The sequence below is a fragment of the Lonchura striata genome, chromosome 9, assembly GCF_046129695.1.
Source record: "Lonchura striata isolate bLonStr1 chromosome 9, bLonStr1.mat, whole genome shotgun sequence".
NCBI lineage: Eukaryota > Metazoa > Chordata > Aves > Passeriformes > Estrildidae > Lonchura > Lonchura striata.
Genome location: NC_134611.1, coordinates 21069186 through 21086562, shown reverse-complemented (window position 1 = coordinate 21086562; position 17377 = coordinate 21069186). Strand labels below are relative to the sequence as shown.

At 40.0% G+C, this 17377-nt stretch overlaps 1 protein-coding gene across 1 annotated transcript in view; it reads left to right on the top strand.

Annotated features, from left to right (window-relative positions):
- The first annotated feature begins 626 nt into the window (after positions 1-626).
- Positions 627-17377, top strand: part of ABCA4 (ATP binding cassette subfamily A member 4) — a 70763-nt gene continuing 54012 nt past the window's right edge. Inside the window, exons 1-5 of the mRNA XM_077785538.1 lie at positions 627-869; positions 10543-10636; positions 11159-11300; positions 13148-13287; positions 16010-16137. Of these exons, the coding sequence (XP_077641664.1) occupies positions 627-869; positions 10543-10636; positions 11159-11300; positions 13148-13287; positions 16010-16137 (747 nt within the window). The remainder of the gene's footprint in view (positions 870-10542; positions 10637-11158; positions 11301-13147; positions 13288-16009; positions 16138-17377) is intronic.

Genomic DNA, 17377 nt, shown 5'->3' with positions numbered 1-17377 from the left:
TGCTTTGACAGTGGAGGAGTGGGCTATATGTACCCCACACAACTGGTTAATGAATCATTAAAGACAGTGTAGCATAACTTCATAGCACAGTTGTGGAAGGATCAATATTGATTAGGACTACAAGATAGCAAAATAATTTGTGAATTATCATTTATTGTCTCACTATATTTGTTTCAGCATGTCTAACACTGGATATTGTACTGCCTTAAGAAATTAAATTTCCCTATTTAATAATTTCTTAATAAAGCTGTTCAGCTACTGTGATGAAGGTCTCTAGTATTCCCCAGAGCAGGCTCCTGAGATAGAGAATGCCAACGGTGAATACTGACCCATGAGAGACAAACGTTTTGTAATCAAGTCATAATACCAGTTATTACTGGCTCTTGCCATTCTCCTTTTCATGTGACATCTCCTTCCGTATTTTTTAAGTCTTAAAGGCTCTGTAAGGGTTTCCCGCAGCGCCGCAGGTGGCAGCGGGCTGGGCCGGCAGCGGGAGAGCGGGGCCGGTGCCTGTGGGTGGGGATCTGCAGGTGTTTTAAAACCCGTGTTATTTCACGAAAAACATCCGTTGCAAAAGATGATTTAAGTGTCCCAGCTTTATAACGCCTTCAACTGTTTTTTATGTAATGCAAGCGAAGTACGAAGCGAAGCAAGGGCAGGCTGTGGAAATGGAAAGCGCTGGAGCCTATGTAGGCGCCGGGACTCGGCTGCCCGGCGTGGCGCAGCAGCGGCGGCGGGCCGGGCTGGGGCGCGTTCCGAGCCCGCCCTCCAGCCCGCGGGCAGCGGGGCCTGAGGGGGACTCTGCGAGGCGGCGGCTTCGAGGCCACCCTGTGACTTCTCAATGTGTCAATTTTCTACACGTTTGCACGGTGGCGTCACGGCCGTGTTGCATTCGGGCCCGTGCGCTGAGGGCGCCCCAGCCCTGTGAGGCAGCGGGGTCCGGCGGCCGCCGGGGAGGGTGAGGAGGCGGCGGCAGAGGAGCCTATTGGAAAAGACTTGGTTTCCTTGGAACTGGAAATGTTTTGGTTGGCCCCAGCTGTTTCTTTTGCTTCAGATACAGATTTTCCTTGGTCTTGCTTTGAAATGGCTTTGCTCCAATGGAAGTGCAGCAGCCCTACCCACCTGCCCCAGGTGACAGGCTGTGGATCATTCAAAATGCCAGAACCCTGCAGCTTGAACTCTGAGGAGGAAACCTCTTGCTGTCAGATTTGTTTGGTAATTGCATTTTCTGAAGTCCTAATGCATTGCCTCATCCCTCTTAAAGCTTTGGCAGAGTACCTACTTCTGTAAGTCTCTGACCTAATTAGTCATGGCAGCTGTTTGTTTAGTAGGGCCTCTGGTGCTACCAGCACTGCCCTTCTGAAATCATCTTCTCAAATACGGGGTTTGTTCAGATTTGAAGAAATACAGAAATACCAACATCCTGGTAAAGGCTTGATTGTGCTTGGGTAGGTCATAGGATATTTGGGAGGATTTTTATTCATGAGTCCTTAAACTCTCAGATTGAGCTGTTCTGTATCAAGCAGGGGATTAAAACAATCTCCTTACAACTGAGCAGTGTTATTCTGCAACTGCTAACTGCATCTAAGATACGTGTTTCTTTGCTGCCAAGCTGAACATTCCTTCAGAAACCCTTCTCTTTCAGCAGTGCTCACAGATGAGGTAAGCTGTTGTGGTTAAGTTTTCAAAGTTTTTGTTGCTTCTGTGTAAGAAGTCTGTTTTGCTTGCAAATCCATGAACTCTTTAGCTTCCGTGTAGCAGCGGCCTAATGCAGCTAATCTGAAAGTTGACACGAAAGGCAGCACACATATGGTAATGCTGGTAACTTAGCTTGTGCTTGTAAATTTTGAGTGACTTTGCTACATACCACTCACCATACAGAGTGGACTGAGGGCACACAAATTTAGTTCTGTTTGGGGGAACCTAAACTGGAACGTGTGCTTCAGCACCATACCTGATGTGCTGCAGCTAATGTACCTTCAGTCTGTGCCTGGAGCTCATCTGAAGTAACGCTTAGGCAAATAGTGCATGGGTCCTTGGTCCTCAGCACTCACTGTATCACTGTAGATCTGCTCTTGTTGGGTCATGCCACTTGTCAATATACACATAATATATTGTGAAAATAGAGCAAACCCAATGTTTCAACTTCCCATTAGTAAAGGGGGGGTGTGTGTGTGTGGAGCAATAGGTAATGCCTGATGTTTACAAACTGTGTTATTTAGAATATTCATGGCAGTAAGTCTTACAGCAGGACACTTAGGAGACAAGCCTTTCTGAATAAAATGTTCTATCTGCATGCCCATTTTCTTTTTCTAATTTAGAGATCCAAAGGGCCCTTGGAAAGTGTTTCACTCACAGGTAGAAGAAAAAGTTATCCAAAATCTTCCAAAATGGTGAATGCTAGGACAATTCTTGCTACTCGGGCTTTATGCAGCTGGATGACAGAACAGTGTTTATATGAAGTAAGCCGAATTATGCCAGAAGTAGAAAGTATGCCCTGTGTTCCCACTGCTTTGTGCTTGTTTATCCACGGATTGGGGTGATTAGCCCACTGCTGGGTTTGCATAAGAATGGGATGTGTTTAAGATTCCACATTTCTCTGCTTGACATGGAAGAGTCTTTGATTGTGATTGTCTTTGGTTCATAGAAATACACCATGGGGCTTTTTCTTAGTCTCTCTGATGTTTTATCATTTGATCCTGGTTTGACAGAACTTCCCATTCTTTTCTTTCAGGTTACTCCTTATTTCACAAGGAGGCCTCTGAAATACATAGGAAACACCTAAAAAGCTTCAGCTTAGGTTTTCCCCAGTAGCTTGAGATATCTGGATATAAAATTTAACTCAGAAAGCCCCAACCTGTGTTTGTGTAGTTTTCTTTCCATAATCATCTTTCCCATAAACATCTGTTTATTGATATAGTAAACATTTATACACACCCACTCCTACAGTTAGTCTAGACAAAATTGTGTTAGCATTAATTGTGTTAACTTTCTAGTGAGCCTGTGTCGAGGGACATCTTCTACATGCATTAGAATGTCTCACAGGTTAGGAAGTGGTTTGGGTGCTGGAAAGCATTGCTGAGCATTGGAAGTGCTGGCCCATGAGCACACCCGATACACCTAGGTGTGCAGATTTACAAAGTTATCTTTTCAGGTAATTTTTAAATTCTCCTTATTTTACAGAAATATTTGCTTGTGGTTCTGGAGAGATTACTGGGGATGTTTTTATAATTTCCTGGACAAATAGCATTTGATAGAACTTAATTTTTTAGTCAAAAGTCAGGAATAAGCCCAGAAATAAGAAAACAAAATTCTTATATTTGAAACAGCTGTTAAAATTATGGCATATGCATGTGAGGTAAAGGGATATCACAACACACATGCCATGTGACCCCATGTATTTCATATAGGTGCTCATGAAGCACGTCACAAGGATGTTTTTATCTACTGTAGGCATAATGCAAGAACTGTCACCAAACATCTATTTCCACTTACTGCTTTCTTTATCATCTGATATGTAAGTGGAATGTCTCGTGATTTGTGGTTGCTGGCAACAAACTGCAGATCTTTAGGAAATAGCTAAGTCATAGTGATCACTATGGGTAGAGCTACAGTGAAATTTTGCAGTGTGCACCATAAGCTGAACTGTATTTCTCCCTCCTATGTAAAGTAATAAGCCCTGCATAAGCTTTCTCTGTTTGCTTCTGAAGATCCCTTTGTAAAGCTAAAAATCAGAAATGGGTCACAGGAGCAGCAGATGTAGTTGACCATAGAAAGCAAAATATCCCCTACCATCATCCAATTGTGATGCAAAAAAATCTAATTAGGAGAGATTAATTTAATCCGTTAGAGCTGTTTCTGCATACGTGTGGACAGCAAAAAGAGATCCATTTTCTTAAAATAACTTGCCTTAGGATTTTAGAGGTAAAATGCTTGTTTGCTGGATAAAACAATTAAATTATCTGTTTGCCTTACACATTGTGGTAGGGCTTAAACCCAGTCTGCAGCTGAGAAGCAGCAGCAGTGCTGGTTTCTCTGCTTTGCACTGACATTAGTCAGAGTTACCTTCTATGTGTGGCTTTATGAAGCTTTGTTTCTCTATCTAGATTGAAGCGGGCTGGGTCTTACCTGTGATATGAACATATGCTCAACAGAAATTAGATCAAAGCCACTTTTAAAATAGGAGGATGCCAAAGAACCATGGAATAGAATCATTAAGACTCCAAATTGAGTCCAACTTTCGACCAAAAATACCACATCAATTAAACCACAGCACTAAGTGCCATGTTCAGTCATTTCTTGAACACTTCCAGGGACAGTGACTTCACCACCTCCCTGAGCAGCCTGTTGAATGCTTGACAACACTTCCAGTGAAAAAAAATTATTCTTGATGTCCAACCTGAACCTTCCCTGGCACAGCTTGAGGCCATGCCCTTTTGTCCTGTCTCTGCCTGGGAGAAGAGGCCAACCCCCACCTTGCTAAACCCTCCTTGAGGGAGTTGTAGAGAAGGGCAAATTCTCCCCTGAGCCTCCTCCTGTCCAGACTTAGCCCAGCTCCCTCAGCCGCTCCTCCAGGAGTCTCTCTCCAGCCCTTCCCCAGCTCCGCTGCCCCTCCCCGGCCTGGCTGCAGCCCCTCAGTGCCTGCCCCGGTGACGGGCCCACAGCTGGGCACGGCTCTGAGGTGTGGCCTCAGCAGTGCCGAGTGCAGGGGCACAGTCCCTGCCCTGCTCCTGCTGGCCACACTATTCCTGATACACGCCACGACGGCCCCGGCCTTGGCCCCCTGGGCACACGCTGGCCCATGTTCAGCTGCTCTCAACCAGCGCCTCAGGTCCTTTCCCACTGTGCAGCTTTCCAGACACTCTTCCCCCAATCTGTATCACTGTCTGGGATTGTTATGACTATTTGGCAAATAATTGTCACACTAGCCAATCTCCAGTCATCTGGGACCTCCCTGGTTTTCCAGGATGGATGATAAATTATGGAGAGAGGCTTGGCGAGCTCTTTTGCCAGTTCCTTCAGTACTCCTAAGTAGATCCTATCCTACTTCACAGACTTTTGAGTGTCTAAGTGGCACAGCAGGTCACTAACTATGTCCTAATAGATTGCAGGGGAGGTTTTCTGCTCCCCATTCCTGTCTACCAGCTCAGGGGACTGGTTGCCCTGAGGATAACCAATCTTTGTGTTGAAAACTGAGGTAATGGAGTCATTAAATACCAAGGCCTTTTCCTCATCCTTGGTTACAGTGTTTCTCTCGGCATGCAATAAAAGATGGAGATTTCCTTTGGCCCTCTTTTTGTTGTTAATGCATTTATAAAAACACTTTTTATTATTTTTCACAGTGGTTGTCAGTTTGAGTTTTAGCTGAGCTTTTGCCATTCTAATTTTCTCTCTGTGTGACCTAAAAACATTCTTGCACTCTTCCTGAGTTGGCTGCCCCTTCTTCCAAAGGTCATAAACTCTATTTTTCCCTGACTTCCAGTGAAAGTGCCCTGTTCAGCCAAGGCTGGTCTTCTTCCCTGCTGGCTCACCTTTCAGCACATAGGGATGGCCTGATCCTGTGCTTTGTTATCCTTTGTGCCAGAAGCCAGGTTAAAGTGGGTAGTTTAGGTGACACCTGTGTGCAGGGGCTCGAGGGCCCAGCAATGGTGCTGAGGAAGAAGCAGAGTGCACTGCTCTGCTGTCGGAGCTGCAGTGGGGCCAGGGAAATCTAAACAGTGTTAAATTCAGTGAAGCAGTTTTGTGGAGGATTTTCAAAGGTGTCACCAAAGCCCTGTGAAGGGGAAAGAAAAAGGCAAGCACTGCCACATGCTTTTTAAGTTGGTTTTTTTTGTGGTTTTTTTTTTTTTTTTTTATAATGAAGGCTGGATTGTTGTTTGGCTTCTATTTGGAAGAACAAGCACAGGGAAATTGTGATGGTGCTTATATAGAGTCATTGCCCAGCATGTGCACTGGTAGGAGTTTTTGCTGCATTGCTGTTTCAGATGCCCTTTACAGATGAAAATCTATAGAGAATTCAGTTTTCACTCAGATCTTAAATGTAGTGGTCTTTTTCTGATTCTAGGAGAGTGTTGTTATATATGCAAATGAACTTATTTTTTGGAAATTAAATTTCTTTCAGTGCCTGCTCTCTTTCTGATTGCAGCCGTCGCAAGCCAACACTGATTTTATGAGCAGGGTGCTGCCTGTAAAGAGTGAAGATAGATCTCCACCATGATTAATCACTCCAGAAGTTCATGTACCTCTTCAGTCCAAGTGGAGTTCTCCACACATTATTACTAGGTACTATTTTTTATCATGGTTCTACTGTGCTTTTTTATTATAGTGTTTTGCTCTCCTTAAAGTAGTAAAACTTGAATCTTAACCACACAAATCTGTTAGTTTGTCTGAGTAATGGCCAGATAGGAAAGGATCTTTCAGCACTGAAAATTAATTATTCTTTATTTATTCTGTGCTGCTATGGAATCTGAGGTTTATCTGTCCAGTGACTTCTGACTGCATTATTTAAGTTCTTATTTTCCTACAATTTTGTCTCATCTTCACCTGTCTAATTTAGGTTTCAAAGGAGTATAAGGTTAACTACATCCCTGAAGCTGTTCCATTTAGGAAAGCAAGATTCTTTCCTTTTAGCTCTTAGTGAAGTTTTTATAAACAAACCAGTCTGGGGAGAGCAAGTTGTTCACCGTGAAATTAGAGGTGAGCCTGAAGTGTGTCTGATGAGAAATGGAGAAAACTTTCTTAAAGTTTTGTATGTTGATTGAACTTCATGCATTGCTGCCATAACTTTAATTGTTATGTTAAGTATTTTTAAATTTTGACTCAGGTAGCACAGTGTTAACCTTGATAATCAATCTTGTAGTCACTTTCTTGGAGAACATTTTGGCATTTTTTGTCTCTTTATGCATATTAATTATATTGTCATTGAATTACTTCTCTTATAAGCAATGGCTCCCTGTCACTATCAGCAAATATAACTAGCAAGGTTCAATGTAAAAAAATCTTGAAGATTACCTAGCAAGCACAATCTGTATAACCTGACTTACTGCCCGTTTTTCCCCACCAAGGTTTATTTGGTTTGGCTTCTTTACTACTTATATTTTTAGTCTCAGAAAAATAGTTAGATTTTTCAAAGCAAATGCTAGCAGCCATTTTATCTGTCAGTCATCATCTCATTTATGGCCTTGCATGATAAATTTTCTAGATACTAATAGTATAGCTACTACTGGTTCAAGAGTGGTGCAGGTATGTCATGCTGATGCAGGTAGCAAATTTAAATAATTTGTTTATTTTTTAACATGCCCATTTATATTATATTTGGATTTAAAAGTCAAAATCCTTTTTCCTTTTGAAGGCAAAAATTCCTGGTGATTATAATGAGTCATGAACCTGAAAGACAGAGCGTGCAGTTGTTTAAATCCTGTGGTATATGTACTAAAATGTAGTGGGAGTTGCTGAATTTAAAAACATAAAAATAGGAGATCCTGTATTTTTAAGGAAATGGCAGCAGAATGGATTTGCTTTTATAAAATCTATTTCAGACTCTGTTAATCAATGTACTTTTATCATGTCTGAATGGTAAGCCTAATAGCTAAACAGTTTTATATAAAATAATGTCCAGAAGTAAATCCATCTTTTCTTGTAAAAAATTAGTTTAAAAACACAGATTTGTTGTGATAAATGATGCAACGATTAACTGCCTTTGTTATATGCATTCCAAGTTAATAGCCAAATTCAGTGTTCGTGGCTTTTTTTGTTCCAAGGAGATGTTCTTCCTCTCTACTGCTTTTCAGTGCTGATAAATATGTCACAGGAAGTAGCCTCCAAACAAAGGAAACTCACAATTTTTCATGTATGATAATGTATCAAGTGCAAAATTAAATGGCGCAGACAATGGAAGGAACCGATCTCTGTGATAACATAATCTTAAAATAAGGAGAGAAAGCTGTTATTTTGCTCTAAGGTCTGTTTCTGCTGTCAGATGAGAAATGGCAATGCATACTTTGCCACAGGTTAACCAGAAGTATTGATGCAGAAGAATGAACTTCTTTAGGCAAGTCAGACTTCTACTCTGGAAGAACTGGATCCTTCGGAAAAGACAAAAGGTAAAGTATTAGTTTTTGGATTTCAGGTTTGAACCATGCACTCCACTGGATTAATTGACTGGTACTTTTATCAGCATGTAAAACTCTCAAGTCCCTTGAAGAATCATATGATTTTTGTAGGGGCTGTTGTCTGACATCTTGTCTGGTGCAGTTTGCAAAGATGCTCTTTACACACCAAACATAGAATAGCTGTATTGGGATTTTCTTGACAAATAATATTGTGTACCAGAAAAGTTGTGGTTAGTACTATTTATATATTTTCATATAAAAAGATCTGTTGTTAGAAAACATAATAAGCATCATTCAGCTCAGAAGGGTTTGATTCCTAATTTTAGATTTGCTCTTCACACTTAGCTGCTCTTAGATATGATTCTAGTTAGGACCTTACAGTTCACACAGATTGTGTCTTTTTAATATGGCTGAATGACATAAGTAAAGCAAAAGCCAGAAGTATTTTAAGTACTTTCAAATCCTCTTAGATATTACGATATTTCATCTTACAGCAATACTTCATTGCAGAGTCAGCAGTTGATCTCTAGCCAATTTAAGCTTCTTACATTTATATGGTCTTATCACTGTTCTTGCTCCATTACAGCTCTGGATATTACATTCCTTTGTGCATGTTGCTGGGATTTCTGGCTAGTTGTCTTGTGGTTCTGCAGGATTATGGGCTACTTTCTGATACTTCTAGTGAGTTCTGAGACACCTTTTTGTCCTCTGGATAAGGTCCACAGGAAAAAGTGGGAGATCTGACAGCAGTGGTCCATCCTTAACACACAATACATTGGTATACATTGTGTACCAAGTTGAAAGAAAGCTTCCCTTGGGCTTCAGACCTCAATCTTTTCCAAACTAGTTAACTCAGACAGAAAGGAAATACCAAATTCAAGTCTGAGGATTTTGTATTTCCTAGGGATGAAGAAAGAATCAATATCTGAGCATTAACACAGATTCACTCTGCAGCAGAGGTGGACCAAGGCGTCTTGTAAGTTCTTGCCCCTCTGAGTGCTTGTCCCAAATGGATGTCAATGGATGGTGATCAGACCTTGTGGACCCTACTGGGAAGGGTATTCTGAGCTGTGCACAACAGCTGTCAGGTTTCCCTCTCTATTAATTGAGTCATTGGCCCTTTGCTGCTGCTAAGATCTTGTCTGCTTTTAAGAAGATCAGGCATGCATAACTTCCTAGGTGGTGTTGGATGGGGTTTTTGTTACTGTTCTGTTTTAGAAAGGAAACCCTTAATAGGAAAAATATTAAGTAGAAAATTGTTGCCTGGTGTAAAATTGTTGCCTTTTGATCTAAGAATATGTTGTTCTTAACTAAAGCTGTTAGACAAAATTATAATGGGAAAACAGGGCAGCTCCTGATTTTCCTTTTCTTAAAAGCCCTGTTCTTAATAATGCTGTGGAGTGCCTTTTGCCCAAAACAACATTCACATGTAACCCATCTTTGACTCTGCTGCCACGTGCATTATTATTATGTATTTGGTTCCTGGCTGGGGAGGAGAGAACAAAGGTAAAGAAACAAGGAGGGCCTTCCTGTGCATGTGGCTACAACCCCGGTTCTGAAGATATTTTGTCCTGGCTGTTACAGGGAGGAGCAAAAAAGTGCCATGTTTCTGGACACAAAAATCCCATTGCTGTTCCTCAGAGCCCAAAGTCTGTGTTACAGGATCAAAGGATTCAAACCTCTGCCAAAACACACAGAGGCAGTAAAACAAACTAAAACACAGGAGTGGAGGAAACAGACTCAAAACCAGGCAGGATGTTGCTCTGTGGTAAAGCAGTGCCCTTGATTTTCTGACATGACATGGGAGCCGGTGGCTGTTTCTAAGTGTATTGAAAGGTCTGGGCAATAAAGTGGCCTTTGATGGGTCTTCTCTGTTATTGAATAAGGTGTTTGATCTTAATACATACATTTCTACAGGTATTAGGAAATTAATAACATTGAAATGAATGATGACAAAAAGAAGCAAAAGTAAAGGTCAAAGTTTGTAGAGATTATGCTGAAGTCTTTTACCTTTGGGTAAGCACAGTGTACTGACAGCCTGCTAATGAGCCCAGCAGTGTCAGAGTGTGGATTAAAATAATCCTTCTGTCTCTTATATCTAATCCTTCTTGTAGAGTCATGCACTACAGCCTGCCTCTTTTTGCCTCAGACAGGATGTTTAAATATTTCTTTAGAAGAGGGGGAGCAGCCACTGAGCACTGAGCTAATGGTGATGCTTCATGGTATTCTGATGAAATCCTCTCTAATTGATTTCTCATTCTGATGAAATTTCCTTCTCAAATGGTGTAACAGGCAGTGGATAGCTATGGGTACGTGCTGCACTGGGCTTTTCTGCTGTAAGAGGAGATCTCATGACTTTAGCCACCTAGTGACTCTATGGTGGTCTATTTGTAAAAATTATTTTTAATTCACTTTTTTCCTTGTTTTCCAGCTTCGTTTTCTAGTCGAGCTTTTATGGCCTCTGTCATTGTTCCTTGCACTTGTCTGGCTGAGGAAAGCTAATCCACTGTATCGCCAACATGAATGTAAGAATGTTTAAGATGTTATCATGATCTGACTTGTTACAGGTAATGGCCAGGTGTTCTCAGACAGAGGTTTGGGACCTCTTTGTCCAGTGGTGAAAGAACAGTCTTCCATTTGAGTAGCTTAGTTATTTGTAGCCATGTAGTGTAAGACCTAGAAGTGAAGACATAGAAAAAAATGTCTAGTTTTCTTGTGAGATGCTTTCTGGTCAGACTTACCTGGGGTCTCAAGGTGCTATATAGTTTTTGATTTCCATAATTCTGTTACTGAGAAAGTACTACCTCACTACATATTTTAAAAGCCTTTCACATTACTCAGTTTCTGTTGAAAATAGCTGTATTGCTTATATTGGTGACTTCTTTTTTCTCAGTTAAAGATAAACATATTTCCTAATTCCTATTCCTAAACCTGATTCCTATCACATTCCTTTTGTAGAGACCCAACTCATTGTGCTATTTATATTCACAAAGGCTGCATTAGAAAAAAACACCTAATAATTTCTATTTTGTGTTTTGGTACTCTAGGTCACTTCCCAAACAAGGCAATGCCATCAGCAGGAACGCTGCCATGGTTACATGGCATCTTCTGTAACATGAACAATCCCTGTTTCCGCAGCCCAACCCATGGAGAGGGTCCAGGTGTAGTGTCCAACTACAAAAATTCCATGTAAGCAGAACTGTATGTGTGAGACTGGGTTGCAGCAATAGAGACCTGCTAGGGAACTGCTAATAGCTTGCTCTGGGCACCTGTTGGGCTATCATGGGCATGAATGATGCAGGGAGAAAGGCTGGAGTATCCTCACCCTGCTTAGAAAGGTCTCATTACACCAAGGAATATTTTAAAGAATTGTTCTGTGGTGTGAATGAAAAGGGAAGATAATAATATACCAGTGTGCAAAGAGTGGAAGACAAAAATTTTCAGTTCTAGCACTTTGGCTTCATGCTAACAGTTGCAACAAAGTTGAAACAGAGTTCACAATGCTAGGTTTAGGCCTTTTAGAGACTTCAGTGCAAGTCCCTAGGGAACACATGCTAACTTAATAAAATCTGTAAGAACCTGCTTACTGAATGTCTTGGGACAAACATTTTTTATAAGAAAGCATGGAATACCTAAGCCTTCTTTCCTCATCACTAGAGTTGTCCCTTCTAAATGAGAGTTCTGATGAAGTAGCAGCAAGAGCCTTCACTGCCATTTATGTAGCATCTGTTTTGGCTGTATACTTGTGAGACTTGCATCAGCACATAAACTTTGCTTGTTTGCAAAATAGGAGGATGAGAGATTTCCAGACTATTACTGAAAAAGGGCGATGGGAGTGTTTATTGCATTTTTTTTTACATCTGAGTCATGAAAGAAAGTATAGTAGACAAGGACCCTTAGAGTGAAAAAATCCCTGTCAGCCTAAATATAAAAAATGCTCCAAATCTCCCTGTTGCAAAGTCCACTTTGGAGCATCCAATGATTAAAATTCATGAGCTAATAATGTGAAGGCCATTGAAGCCCCTGTCATGTGAAAGTCTGTAACGTGGACCATTTTACTTTTTGTTCCTAGTGAACAGGATTTAAAATAGTCAGCTGAACATTTTTGGTGGGGTACAGTCAAACACACAGTGAAGCTAGAGGATTCTGTTTTCTGTACATTCTACCTTTTCTAGGTTGCTTGTTACAGAGCAAACTGTCACTTCGTCAGTCCCAGTAAATCCAGTGCACTACAGCAGAAATAAATTGCATTCTCTGAAATAATTTGGTCCTTCTTGTTTGTTGTTTCCTGTAAGCTAAAATGAGTCATGTGGACTGAGATATACTATTGCATGCATGGAAAAACCTAATACTGTTGAAGAAGTGTAATAGCCTTACCTGATAGTAAGAACTTTTAATACTTGTTCATAAACAGAGAATATGGTTGCATCCTTGCTTGATCTGTATGTTCTAACCCAGAACCAGTAGTTGACTATCTGTCACAACCAATAGTTGTGACTATTTGTTAATTTGTGTTTTCCTGCTCCTTCTAGAAGAAATATTCTGAAGGGACCTAACAAATTGATGTGTGAGGAGAAGGATGGTTTCGTTTGTGAATGATTCCCTGTCACTTGCTAGGCTGAGCATGTGCCCAAAGTACCCCATTCAACTGCTGGAGCTGGGCAGATTTGCACTACAACTGTGAGATACAAGTTGTCTGGGGAAGGTCCTGCGTCATAAAGACCAGCATGGCTAATGAAAAAATGTATGAATGATGAATCATCTGCAACACAAGTAGCCCTCTTAAAACTTCTGTGGACTTTCAAATATAACTGAACCACAGACTACCTGAAACTGAGGACAAAGCAACTTATTTTTTTTCCTCGTCCCTAATACAGTCAACTCTTCTCCTCTCTTTTTCTCTATTCTTCTCTCTTCTTCTCTCTTCTCCTCACTTCTCCTCGCTTCTCTGTTTGGTTTTGGAATTGTTTTGACTTGGAAAGTTATCAAGAGTAATCACTCTTAAATTACTGTTTCTTCATTATTTCTCCTTTTAGCCTTGCAAGGGTATATAAAGATGCTCAGGAGCTTTTACTGGAAATCCCTGAAATCCATGACCTTGGAAGAATCTGGGAAGAACTGATCATTATGACTCAGTTTATGGAAACAATGAGAACTAATCCTGAAAGAATTGCAGGTAATTGTTGTGTCTATATCCTTTAGACTATTTAGTTTTTCCTTCTGAGAGTTGGACAGTAGTTACTTTGGAGGCTGGCAACATTATAATATATTTCACATGTAGCTGTTGTTCTGCTTACTGTTAGAGTAAGCTAAAATCCGTTCAGTGACAAATACCTGTCATTTAAGGGGAAGGAGAGAGGCAGTCAGCATTGTTCTACAACCATCTTCCTTAATTAACAGTAGACAAAACTTGAAAAGCATAGCTATCTCACCACACATAGTAAAACATGGCTTAAGTGTCATTAACATGGCTTAAATGTCATTAATCATTATTAAAGTAAAAGCAGAAGCAGTGAGAAAGTGTCACTGGAAGATGCAGAGGAATGGAAAATTAGGAACATGTCTGAATATATGCCCAGAGCATAACCCGGAGAAGTGCTTAGAGGTACTTTATCACAGTCTTAGCTAAAACAGGTTTGAAACAGTGAAGAAGGAAACTCTTCATGATGTGTTTAGAAAGAGAAAGTATTGAACACTTAAAAACGGAATTGCAAATTAATTGCATTAACTTTTATTTAAAGCAACTTGCCAAACTCATAACACAGTCCTGGGGAAGATAGGGAATGGTATAATTGTAAATTTTTTTGACTTGAAGTATAGAATTCGAAAGGGTACTCCTAAATCTAAAGGTATAAAAATGGTCCAGCTTTGTAAATTGATCTGTCCCACTCTCAAATCCTTTGTCACGGGAATAGCATTCTTAATAAAATTAGTCACTCTCCATATATTTTTAACAGGATTTGTATAAACCATCTGATACACATGGTCCACTATCCTATGAGAGGTTTATAACTAGAAGTAAAAAAGGGATTATCTCCTTGTAAATAACAGTAGACAACCAAATGACCCAGAATGTAAACAAGAACTGAGTATAATGTGAGCTGTTGTTTGTACCCAGCCATAGAAATCAAACATGACTATTTAGAGAGGAGGAAAAGCATGTCATGCCATGGGTTTGCTGTGTATTGCTAAGGGGCCACACCCCATGGTTTAGGAAGTTGCCTTTGCATCCCATATCGACTTTACTCATGAAATATAGAGTACATACCCATGAATCCTGTGACATATAAAGTTAATGCTTCTTCAGAATCTGTGGAGATTTTGAATGTTCTTTACTTTAAAAAAAAATAGAAGTTTGGAATTTCCTATTATATAAAACAGTAAAAAAGTCAGTTTTGAAGCTTAAGGAATAAAATACAAATTACCCTCTTTCTTCATACAGAAAAACTTACTGAAAGATTAGCTATTTAAGTTGTCTGTGTTTATAAATTACTACTGATGCTTTTAAGTAACAATCTTAATTGAATAGCTGCAAAGTTGAGCAAGGAAAAATTTGCAAATATCTGTTTGAGTTCTGATTGCCCTTCTGATTCCTGAAATCAGATCTGCCTCTTGAGTCCTCCTTCCTTGTTCCAGTCTCCCTTTGCACTGATACTTTTGATGAGATGTTTTCTTGTGGTGTGCTTTTTCCTCTGCACTGCCTGGATGCCAGGAAAGGCATCAGTAAGAATATGAGGGACAGACTCCTGCTATTGTTTTCAGTGTTTACTGCTTGAATAAATATGTGGAGAAACAATTGAAGAAGTTCTCAGGCCCTGTAGCCTCAGGTCAGAATATGCTTAGTGCAAATGGAATTGTGGAAGTTAGTTGGCAAACTCTGATAAGACTCAGCTCACAGAATGGAGTGCATATTTATTAGAAATGTCTAAAGTTACATTCCCTATGTCAGTAGGATACACACTGCTCCTGTCGGTTTCAATTGCATGTTCAAAAGACTAGAAGAATTAGAGCTATTCAAGCATTCTTTACCAAAGTCTGTGCATGCTCTGTGAAGTATAATTTAATAAAGTTGATAATAAATATTTGATGAACATGAGCAACATTAAGTTTCCAAGCTTTTCTCTTCCACCATGTTGAAGCAGAGTTCTCACTGATAAGATTTGTAACAGAGACAAGTTTTAAAATATTGGAACTGTTTGACTTTAGGAGCAGCAGTATTTTGAATGTTGTTACCGATAGTATCAGGGAAATTGGTGGCCTTTTACATGTGTCTAATTTAACATCTTACATGTTTAACCAGGTCTCACTGGTTTGCCCAAAGAGTAGTTGTTAATCTACTTTAATATGAAGCATAAGCTACACTTTATTCTTCTTGAAAGAAATTGAGTTTTTTCTCATGGAATATTTTCAAGGGTCACTTTTGCAATGCTAGAGAATAAGGTTAACTAACTAAAATTGATTTACAACAAGTGATAAATCAGTGTAAATGTAAAGGGTGGACTGAAGTTATTTACACAAGGCTCAGAAGAAGGGATATTAAGAACAGTAGCATACTTGAATCTGAACTTTTAAAATAAAGCATTACATCATTAAAAAATCAGACACTTTCAAATGCAGTCAGGGCTGCTTTCAATGTGTCCATTGCTGTAGCCCTAGTCTGAAACATCTTTGAGAGATCAGATTTGCAGATCCAGAACACTCAGCATTTTTTGATTATCATTTCCCAACAAAGGATTAAAATGATTTTGAATGGCAAAAATAATTTTAGCCCCAGATAGTCACGACTAGGTATAAGAGCCAAAGCACATTCTTTTTGCAGGTTTAAGCCAGGATATGAGCTATTCTTTAACTTCCTTTGTTTGGTATCTCACTGATCTGTGCATTCTTTTTTCATTCAGGAAGAGGAATACGAATTCTAGACATTTTGAAAGATGGGGAGACCCTCACTTCCTTCTTGCTAGAAAATGTTGGCCTCACAGATTTTGTTGTTTACCAGCTTATTAATGCTCAAGTGCGACCTGAACAGGTGGGTAGAGTTTAACAGCTACCGGGTGATTCTCTGTGAGGAACCAATCTGGCTGTATGTGCAAAGTAGCCTCAGGGAAGGCCTTGGGCTCAGAATAACTGATGCCTTACGGGTCATTTGTACAATTTCTCTGTTTTTTGTGACTCTAGAGGAAGAGATGTTTGGTTTGTCTTTAAAAAACATTTTGAGTATACATTAAATATTTTAACAAATTATGAAATAAACAGCTAAATCCTGTTGCTGCACCCAAATAATGAGCATTAAGAAACAGTACTGGCAAATACTGCATCCATCCCCATGACTGAAGACTTGACTAAAAAACACAATGAAGCTGTGCATTCTTTTGAGATAATAGTCCTGATGAGAGAAGAACTATTGGAGGTTCTTAGTTTATAATTTAAATACTCTGCCCTAGTGTCAGCATGGCAGCTTTTTGGTATTGTCTCACATGAATAGGTGGAAGTGGAGAAGCAGACCCACTTTCTAAGATTCTGATTGAATAACAGATCTGCCTAGAAAATTCAGACTGAAAAGTGCAGGTCAAATCCCTCATGAAGCAGCTGAGCAGGGAACTATGTTTAACCAAGTCCAGACTATCTCTGCTTCTGCATGGTGGCTGGGAGCTCTCTGAGAAATGCTATATTAATGAATGAATGTTGCTGAACTGGAATTCTGGAACAATTTCTACACTGAGTTAGTGGGGGTGGAAGCAAGTGAATAACTGAGGCTGAAAGACACAATTCCTCTGTTTCACTGCCACATAAAATGCAAATTCTGAAACTGTGTGGGCAGAAAGAGAAAGGGCATTCCTGACCTTTCATGCAGTTCCTTTTGTGCATCATAGGTTCCAGATAGTGTGACCAGTAGCCAGATTGCTTATTTGCTGTATTCTTGATTGGTACCTGGGGAAGCCCTCCCCTCTTCTCACTTTATCATGAAGCAATACCACAAGATCCTACCAAAGCCAGTGTAAATTGATACACGCTATGTATTTTCACACTTCTGTGTCAACTGAGATGTTGAAAATTTGCTTCCTTGCTGCTTGTGACAAGGATAATATATACAGATATCCTGCAGTTTCTCTTTTTCTATTCATCCCTAACCTCTTCTATGCCAGAGGTTTGCTGTGTCAAGAGAACTGAGTGTTGCTGTGTCATAGAACTGAGTGTTGCTGTGTCAGACTCTATTAGCTCCCCAGTAGCATTCATTCATCTACTGCTAAAAATTCTTCTTGCCAGTG